Consider the following 10021-nt stretch of genomic DNA (forward strand, 5'->3'; position numbering starts at 1 on the left):
TTAGATTTTCAATACAATCTAAACACGTTGATATCTCAAAAACTTTATCACTTGTCATGTTAAACGTGAAATTATCATTAATACAATTTAAGTACATTGAAATGTTATTAATACGTGTATTGACTTGTTTGATTACAATGCATTTAACATGATAACTATGTGTTATTTAGAGTAGTAATTGTTGATATTGTCTGTGTGCTAATTTTTAGAAAAACAGATATTTAAGAATGGAAGGAGTACTATATTGCAAAATAACCTTATCGATAACTAAACTTGAGCTACACTAAATCATATAGCATGATCACAAACCTTAACATTCATGCAAAAACCCTTATCATTCATGCGTATGGAAATTCATGGATTTATCCATTGTTGTAATATTATGTATGCATAGTCTTTTTGATAATATAACTTGCTTAATTTGTTAATAAATATCATAACTAAATTAGAGCAATTATTTACTAATCATAACATAGAACTCGAGTTGCCTTTAACTACCGTCTATTCGTTCACTCTTTAGTTTGGGTGTATTAGCTTGATAAATTCGTCGCAAAGAAGATTTATAAACTCCTTACGTTTCAATTTATATGTCCATTTTAAGAAAAAGAATTTGTATTAATTTAATTGTTCACTTCAACTTTCAGCACAAAATTATATTTTCAAAGTTCAAATATCTCATATTTATATTTATTAGGTCAACCTCATTCCATATATTATGATCATTTGATGCAATTAATTTAGAAACATTCATTTTTAAAAACTAGTTTTTAAAAGTGGACATTTAATTTAAAAGAGAGGGAGTATTAAATATGTAGTTGTTCTTAATTAATAATGTATAATGATTGATGAAATGAATTAATGATAAATGACATCATGTACTTCTAGGCCTTTTTATAAGGCACTTAGATTTTTTCACACAATTAAACGTGATTGCCCCTACTTAAAATTATTTTTTCTAAAATTTTCTTTTTAAAGCAAATATATATATATATATATATATATATATAGAGAGAGAGAGAGAGAGAGTTTTACTCCAATAGAAACCTCTTTAGTCTAGAAACTAAAAACCATTCTGAAATATCACTAAATCCTAAAGTATATACCACTAAATTCTTAAACAACCCCATCTCCACCTCCATCTTCACCAACCCCACCTCCATCTTCACCAACCCCACCTCCACATCCGCCACTGCCACCACCTCCGTCTCACCTCCTCCATAACCACCACCTCTATGCCGCCCGCCCCCTCCATCTCCACCCCCATTATATCTCTAACAACACAATCTCCACCTCCATCTTCACCAACCCCATCTTAGTCGCTGCTTCAACCTACTTCAGCCTCGTTCATACTTCTTTCTCCACCTCGGCTCAACTTCAAAACGCGGCGGAGCCGCCACTATTCCGGCAACGCTCCAACCTCCTATTTCAAGCCACCCACACCTTCGCTACAGTCATCCTTCCTCCATGTCCACCTTCACCTCCACCATCTCCACCACCGTCACCACTATCTGAATCGAAAACGTGAACAGATCTGGAGATTTGAGCAGTTTTTGGAACATATATAGAGATTCTGGGCTGTTTCTGCAAGTTTTCACTAATACTTGCAACACAGATCACTAAATCCTAAAGAGAATATCACTAAATTGTACTGCGAATATCACTAACTTGTATTGGTTTCTAGTTTTTATTTTAAAAGTGGTTTCTATTTGATCACGAGCCTATATATATATATATATATATATATATATATATATATATATATATCATATTTTAATTTATGAAAGAAAACTTTAGAAAAAATGATTTTAAGTAGGTGGTCAAAACACAAAGAATTATGTGCAAAAAGTCTAAGAGGCCGTTTGACCAAGCTTAAAAAAATGATTTCTTACTTAAAGTAAAGAAGTGGAGTAGAAGTGAGATGTAAATACGTTAATAAAGTGTTTGACAAAGAAGCAAAAGCTGTGAGAGAGAAGATATTATTATCAGCTTCTTAAAGGTGCTTCTACTTTTTTATACAAACGTGTTCCCAAACAGGACCTAAATACCTTATAAAAAGGACCAGAGAGTGCAAAAAGTCCAAGTGTATTATATGATAGATGATATTGATATGAGTATTTTATAAATATTTTAAGAACATATTCATTCAAAAGTATTATTTTATAATAAAGAATTAGATATTATTAATAATAAATATTATTCATGTGCTATTAGTAATTATTAATATATATAATAATTGATGCAATAATCTAATGATAAATGGGATAATTATTAGTATTTGTTAGATATTAATGAGGGTATAATGGTTTCGCATTTTTTGATTTAATAAAATTGAAAGTGGTATGTGATATCGGATTTTGTTGCTGTATATTTAAATACAAAGATAGAAAATCAACAAAAAGAAAAGTATAATACGTGTATTAAGAAGAATTAATTGCTTTATAGCAGCTGAATAGTACTATATACTAATTAATGGCTACCCCGAAATATGGACAAACAGAAAAACAATATTTAACAAGTGTGCACTTTGATTAAGTTTAAGACCTGGACGTATTCTATGCATGTTTGACTAAGCTCTTGCAACAATTGGATAAATTAATAAATTTATGACTTAATTTTTGAAATTATAATAAGAAATTGAAAAATCTGAACATCCTGACTTTATGCATGGGCGAAATTGGACTTAAGTCACAATCATTTAGAAACTATTTCATAATATCTTATTATCATATCGTTTCAAAAAAAATATATCTTATTATCATATTATTAATTTCATAACAGATAAGTTACAAATTACTAATAAATGTATTTAAATAGTTATGTTAAAAACTTAAAATTGCATATAATTACATAATATTTTTTCAAAATTTGCTTCCCTGACGTTTAAATATCTATTCAAAAAAACTAAAAAAAAAATTTATCATTTTCAAAAAAAAAAAAATATATATTATCGGACCATATTTTATAATAACAGTGAAGGAAAACAACTTGACGGAGGTACCTGAAAACTTCTCTGGAGTCTTTTTTGTCGCAGTATTGCTGTCTCAAGGTTTGCAGTGACGCTGAACCAGCTGAATACGGGGATTCTGTATCATTGAGATGCCTCAACTCTATTGCTGAGATGAAAGGTGTAGAAGTGCCTGTCTTTATGAGACAAACATGTACATAATCTGAAGATAGAACATGTATGATCTCTTTTCTCACAACTTTGGAACTATCTTCAATTACGATTGTGCTCCAGGTCTCTGCTCCCAGAGTGAGATCAAATGTTGGCAACAGGTTTAAAGAATCATAGTTACCATACAGAAAAGTTGCTCTTATCAGATACCTGTTACCTCTCCCGGGTGTAGGTTGAAAGGTGTAACAGTTTTTCTTTCCTCGAGGAAAGCTTCTGAGAGTAAACAGGTATTTCTCATCGGAGATTTCTTCGGGGACAGCTGATAACTTCTTGCTCTCACCACTGTCGATCAAATTAGCGTCGGATTTGTAGTATAATTCAGTAGTACTTTCCTTGTAGTCAGAACCTTTAGGCAATCCACAATCTATGCTCACAAAGCCTGATAGAGAATTGAAACAAAGACACGTTGTTAATTAGTAAATATTGTTGATAACCATTCCATCTAAAACCTTAAGGTGTGTTATATTTCAACACTCTCCCTCACTCGAAATCCCATTTTTGGGTTGAAGAGTGGATCACAGGCGTCGTCGAACTTGAGACCTCCCAAACCAGACCTCTGATACCATATTGAGAACCATTCCATCTAAAACCTTAAGATGTTAGAGGAAGGTCCCAATTGGATCTTATGCTATATTTCAACAAATATAAATACGAGCAAATGACATAATACAAGATTCGAACCTCGTGGATTGTCTCCCTGTGCATGAAGAAGCACTGCTGGATTAAGTGAATACTCGAGAACAATTGCAAACAGCAATAAGCAGTATTTTGATAACATTTTATGGCTCGCTGATTAATATTACTCTGTAAGAGATGCTTAATGACATGGTTGTTGTCTGACTTAAGTACATATACTAAAAGGCACGCGCAACTGGTGTCTTTTTCCTTCGTTTTTCTATGATACTCCAGTGAGTATTATATTTGCTGGGACAGTGAAGTGTCTGTTCTTTACCCATTAAGACAGCAAGTAGGAAACCTCGTTTACTATACATAAAGTTTTACGTCTACTTGACAAATTGACAATAATGGAGGGGGAATCTAAATCTGGCAAGAGACGCTCTAAAAATAATGTTTTACTTAGTTATCAAATGGATATTCGGGTTATCTACTGTGACATTGTGACACAAGTTAAACTATTATAAATGATTTCTTTTTCTGCAACAACTGCTCTCTCTTGTACTTTTCACGTTAAACATTCAAGTACTCTCTCTTTAACTTTTCACGTTAAACAATGTTGTAATAATTTTTGATTGTTGTGTTTTCTCTTTTAACCACATAGTTAATAGTATATATGAGTTAAAATCTTTTCAATTCTAACCCATCTTAATTTTAACAATAAAATTATTAATAGGTTTTTATTTTATAATAAATAAAAATGTTCACTTAATTTATTTGATTTTACTCTTTTTATATATTATATCAAAAAAAATTCGATAAATTATAAGCAAGTTCAAAATTTATATTTACTAGCTATATATTTACTTTTGATTGATCCTTCCAAATTTTATAATTATAATAAAATGTTACTTTATTTTAAAAAAAGTCAGACAACATAAAATAAAATTTTTATGAAATTTTATATGACAACTTTTAATTGATTTCGTCTCTTAAATAATAACGAGCCCGAGGTCAAAACAACATGTCTCTGGTTAATTATAACTGTGTTCTACTGAAAAGTGATATCTTTAAGATGCTAGACGATTTGGTCATGTACCATGCAATCAGTACTCGGTTATAGGAGAGGGTCTCGTGCAAGTGAGAGGAGAATTGAAAGTTTAAGATCCATCTATTGGCTTTTACTAATTTTTAGGATAAATTTCGTCATCTCACACATTGGTTACTTGTATCCAATGATCTTGTATAGTCCTACTTAATATGATTGTAGTTCTTGTTAAGAATAACCTATTTGAATATTCGATGATATCATTGCAGAATTTGACTTACAGTAGTACTAATCGAATGAGGTTTTGGTTGCAGCATGCACTATCATTGTCGGCAAAGTACGTATATTACAAGTCCTGAAACACTGGAGACTCAGATGCATTGCGAAGAATTCATCTTGTATAGGTAAGCCTGAAGAGGTAGTGATATACCAGATTTATCAACCAGCTTGATACCAACAATACAGTCGTACAATTTTGAAAATTTATGAATATTGACTACTTAACAATAATAGTGAAATCGCCTTAACATAATTATGTGTTTAGGAAAATTAAGCATAAGTACTGTTAGTGACACCTTAAGGTTTTAGACGGACCGACCATGACCAGAGAAGACTGAAATACACCTGTCCACGGATTTGGAATATGGTGCTACATGCCTTATTGTTATTCAGAGGTGGATACTGTGAGTCATAATTTACAATGAAGAACTTAATTGTTGTATTGACAGAGTGTGGGAGATCATAAATTGTTGAAATTGATACCTTAACCAGTCAGATGCAGCTCTTATATTTTACAGCTGAATTCGAGTTGGAGGGATGAATCAGATACCTTTCTTCTCTATTCCTTATAGACCAAGAAAGAAAAGTGAAAATTAAAAGTTCAGAAAGTAAGTGCCCTCTCCTTTAATCAAAGACAAAGCATCACCATTATATAATCATATCCTTACTTATTAAGACACCAACTAGCAGCAAGCCAAAGCCCTTCTGATTTCATACTAATACCACCACTTTTCTGCAGAAAAAAATGCAGAACTCATTTTTGGAAAACCTGATTGAAACCGGGGAAGCAGAAGACGACGATGACTTGTTTCCTACGTATGACCAGGTGGAGGAGGACGTCAATGATCAATCCAATGCCACTTCCCTCCTCAACATTATTTTAAGTGGCGTAGTACGCCTCAACGCTCTTTTACCTACTGCCACAATCCTGGCATTCACTCTGTTACATCCACTCATAACAAATGATGGACAATGCACAAGTTTGACGCGCTGGATAATGGGATGTTTCTTAGCCCTTACCACTGCTTCTTGTATGCTCTTTCCCATCACAGACAGTTTCAGAACAGCCACGGGAAGGCTGTACCATGGTGTGGCCACAATGAATGGGATATGGACTATTTGTGGAGGACACGTAAAGCCTTGTGTAACATCTGATTTTAGGCTGAGATGGTCTGATCTTTTTTACTTGTTGCTTTCCTTGATTGCTTTTCTAACTTTTGCAGCAGCACATTCTGATGTTTTGAGTTGTTATAACGTGGATTTGCCACAGAAGATGACAATTTATGTTCCTCTGGTGGTTGGATTTCTGATCTGTGCAGTGTATGTTATTTTTCCGTCTAGGAGAAAGGGAATAGGGTATCCTTTCATGCTCCAGAATGATTTATCTACTGCAACAACTGAGGTTTGATCATAATATTTGTATGACTAGTCGTCTGTATAGTCAATTGGCATTAGTTTTAACACGAATTCAGTCAGGCATTAGTTTGTTCTGGGAACAATATCTTAGCATATAAGCACATGTAAAATGATTGTGAAAAACTTTGATAAACTCTGAGGATTGAGAAAAGTATGTTCGCTGGTGAGTTCAGCTGTGGAAATTAGACAGTCTGCTGGACATCAGTTTATAGCAGATTTTCAGCCAAATATCTAAGCGCATAGTACATCACTTCAAAACTCTTGTTGTATCGCGACATTAACAACTTAAAGGCAAATTTAATTTCACTTGCAGTTTCGTTTCTGCAACATTGAGATTCTTTCTAAATTCGTAGCTGTGATCCCTTCCGTAGAAATGCCTGCATTGGAATCTCAATGTATATTACAATCAATCTTTGGTAGAACATCCGTGACAAGCCACAAGGTAACAAGGCGGTTTGCCTGCTATGTCAGATGTACTTGAAGAGAACTCCTGGTACCATAAACTGTGGCATTTTTCTTTATTGGAATTACTGTAGAACCACCAACTGCGAAGTTTACACCATGACTAAAGTTTTCCTTGAAATCAGATAAGGATTGAGATAGGGGATACCAGCTGCTAATTTTGTTTAATGCAGAACCATGTTATATCTCACAACCAACCACACGTCTTGAGGATAACGCAATATATATGTCACAACCAAACATACCTCTTGTATAGCATGTCTTATAGTGGTAGTGTTGTACCACACTCATTAACCAACCATACCAAACGTCTATATGTCACAACCAACCATACCTCTTGTCACGCAATAGATATGTCTTATAACTTGCCCTTACAGACTACTTCACTAGAAATAATGCAATCATGATTTATGATTATGATAATACTACATCAAGTACAATTTAATGTCATTATCCCATTAATAGTTCCCAGTAGATCGACATCTGGATAATATAGATCTGGAATTTGTTTATTCTACCGATTCCACTTATTCTTCTTTCTTCTTAACTAACATATATTGACTATTTATGTATGACCTCTTGTATATTCTTTTGTTCACTATTTTTTACAATCAATCATTGGGAGAAAATCTGCTACAAGCCACGTGGCAATAAGGCGATTCGCCTTCTGTGTCAAATGAACTCCATCCCAACTAATATGTCGATCAGGATCAGGACAGACGGGAACACTTGGGCTCCCACACCGTTGGGTTGAGTTCAGATTATATTTACCACCTGTTCCACAACAGGCTTTTAAAGTAGATTCTGCATCAAGTCCTGGCAATCAAATGATACTTTTGCATCAGATAATATGAATGAATATGTTCAAAGACGGTTTCTCAATGATAACAAGGAACGTGTACCTAAATGTGGTGCGTTATTTAGAAGCCATTCAAAGGCGTTGTAGTAATCACCATACACAATCTTCGTGTTGGGCTTTTGCGTTTGCAATGTGCTTATAGCATGCTGTAGATAGTTGTTGTGAGCTTCTGCAAGATCGTTCAACGCTATCAAACATTTATGTTTATTATATGCTGTTGTGCTGTTACTTGGGAACTCTGTCAAATATACAGGGAAACAGCCTAGTGGAAATTGGCCAGGAACAATTATTCGCTCAGCTCCAATGCTTATAACTTTCTGAATTCAGAAGAGCATTTCTCATTGACATATTAAAAATAAATTGTACACAAATAAAGAATCAGAGTCTAAATAACTTACTCTTACTGCATCCATGATGGATTGAACAATTCGAGGCATCAATTTATGTTTTAACTCTTCTACAGGCCTGCCTTGAAATAATGCAGAAGTATAATCATTATTTCCAGTTTCTCCGACCATAAATAAAGTTTTCTTATGATTTCCGGGGCTGCAGTCTGTGACAACATACAGAAGTTTCTGTATGAAAGGTGTCTTCATTTCACAATCTCTGGTCATATATGATAGGATATAATCCGGATAAGGACCCAGGCCAAGGGACTTCTACCCCGGATAGCCATCAGCCCTGCCAGATAACCCCTAGGCCAAACAGAATAACGCAACCCGGACAGGATACCTTACCCGGGTACAGTAAAACCTACTATTTGCCCGGGTACATATGTACCAGCCGACACTTGCTGCACAAGTCACAGACTGACACCATGAAGACAAAACATAACGGTCAACTACTGGCGATAGAGACAAGCCAGGGAACATTCCAAAATACTACTCCTACGCTGACACCTGGACACGTGTAGGGGATCAAACCCCTACACGTGTAGGACCAGGATCCAGGTACGCACCCTTGAACCCTAATCCTTGGCCTATAAATAGACCAAGGATCAAGAGTTTAAGGGTTACTTCACTCTCTACACTCACATTACACACACACTTGTGCACTCAGTTAAAATACAAACACACAGCCACCATACAGCCATCACACAGCCACCATACACCATCTTCACCCACCACATATAGATAACTTATTTCCTGTTCATCTATTCCGATACCTGCACTCATTCTCACGCAGGAGGCGCCGCGGGGCTCAAACCCCCCTCCGGTGTTGTTTTGCAGACACCCATCCAGCAGCTACACCGCAAGACACCAGTGCACGGCGGAGGAGCTACCGGAACGGGATCTGGAGTTATCATTTGGCGCTAGAAGGAGGGGAAGGTGTCCTCTGCCCCGTGGTCACGGTGCCACTGGGCTCGTCTACTCCAACAAGCTCCCGAAAAGGGAGTCCAAATCATACCTGTAAGCTTTCATAAACACCCAGCTTCTTAAAACCCTCAGCCATGGCTTTTCTTGATATGTGCATGATAGAAAACCTTACCTGAGCAAAACCCTAAATTTGTCTGTAGTAGAGCATGATAGCAAACCCTGTCTAAGCAAAGCCCCAACCTTGTCTGTAGCACATAAAATCTTTTTGTCTCACACCTGCACACATTTTGTCACTTAACTATTTGTGATATTTCTGAAAATAGTAAGTTGACTACTTGTGCACACTATTTCTGTCATCCTGTCACTATCTATACTGTCCACGTACACTATCATCAAAACAGCAACCATATACCCTGTGTGAATTCTGGAAACCATGACAAAGAGAACACGCTCCCACCTGGGCCTTCCCCTGAACCCAGACAACCCTCAGGCGGACCAGGACAACCCAAACCCGGATCACGCCTCAGGACCCCTTTTCACCACCGTGAACCCGGACGAGAACCAAACAATCAACCCTAATGATGCCCGGGTCACGATCGAAATGAACCAATACAAGTACACCGATGTCCCGGTCACCACTCTCCACCTGTCCCAGCTCACCAATGTAGAGTTGGCTGAAGCCATCCGGCAATACCATGATCGCCGAGAAAGCAACCGCAGACTTGAGGACATCGGCGAGTCTGAGAACTCCGGGAACAGCCGTCAATCCCGGGGTTCCGTCTTCGACCGGATCGGAGACAAAGCAAAGAAAAAGAAACAAAAAGAAAGTGAGGAAACCCGGCTGAAAATCT

The 10021-nt window shown here is 36.1% G+C and overlaps 3 protein-coding genes across 5 annotated transcripts in view; 1 reads left to right on the forward strand and 2 right to left on the reverse strand.

Annotated features, from left to right (window-relative positions):
• Positions 1-4036, reverse strand: part of LOC108192667 (probable LRR receptor-like serine/threonine-protein kinase At5g59680) — a 10692-nt gene extending 6656 nt beyond the window's left edge. Inside the window, exons 1-2 of one of the 3 annotated variants that reach the window (XM_017372524.2) lie at positions 3857-4034; positions 2999-3554 (exon numbers count right to left, since the gene is read on the reverse strand). In XM_017372524.2, the coding sequence (XP_017228013.1) occupies positions 2999-3554; positions 3857-3953 (653 nt within the window). In that variant the 5' untranslated portion in view covers positions 3954-4034. Of the gene's footprint in view, positions 1-2998; positions 3555-3856 lie in introns of those variants that run through there. The other 2 variants (XM_064078899.1, XM_064078898.1) reach the window with 2 other exon arrangements.
• Positions 4037-5862: 1826 nt separating this feature from the next.
• Positions 5863-6525, forward strand: LOC108192741 (protein DMP2). The gene has a single exon (XM_017372540.2). The coding sequence runs from the start codon at positions 5863-5865 to the stop codon at positions 6523-6525; it is 663 nt and encodes a 220-aa protein (XP_017228029.1).
• Positions 6526-7593: 1068 nt separating this feature from the next.
• On the reverse strand, positions 7594-8468 carry LOC108192364 (GDSL esterase/lipase At5g03980). Its single transcript, XM_017372523.1, has 3 exons — positions 8253-8468; positions 7898-8171; positions 7594-7811 (listed from the first exon to the last, which is right to left on the reverse strand). Exons 1-3 carry the CDS (start codon positions 8466-8468, stop codon positions 7594-7596), a joined length of 708 nt encoding a protein of 235 aa, XP_017228012.1.
• Between the last annotated feature and the right edge of the window lie 1553 nt (positions 8469-10021).

Source organism: Daucus carota, chromosome 6, assembly GCF_001625215.2.
Source record: "Daucus carota subsp. sativus chromosome 6, DH1 v3.0, whole genome shotgun sequence".
Classification (NCBI taxonomy): domain Eukaryota; kingdom Viridiplantae; phylum Streptophyta; class Magnoliopsida; order Apiales; family Apiaceae; genus Daucus; species Daucus carota.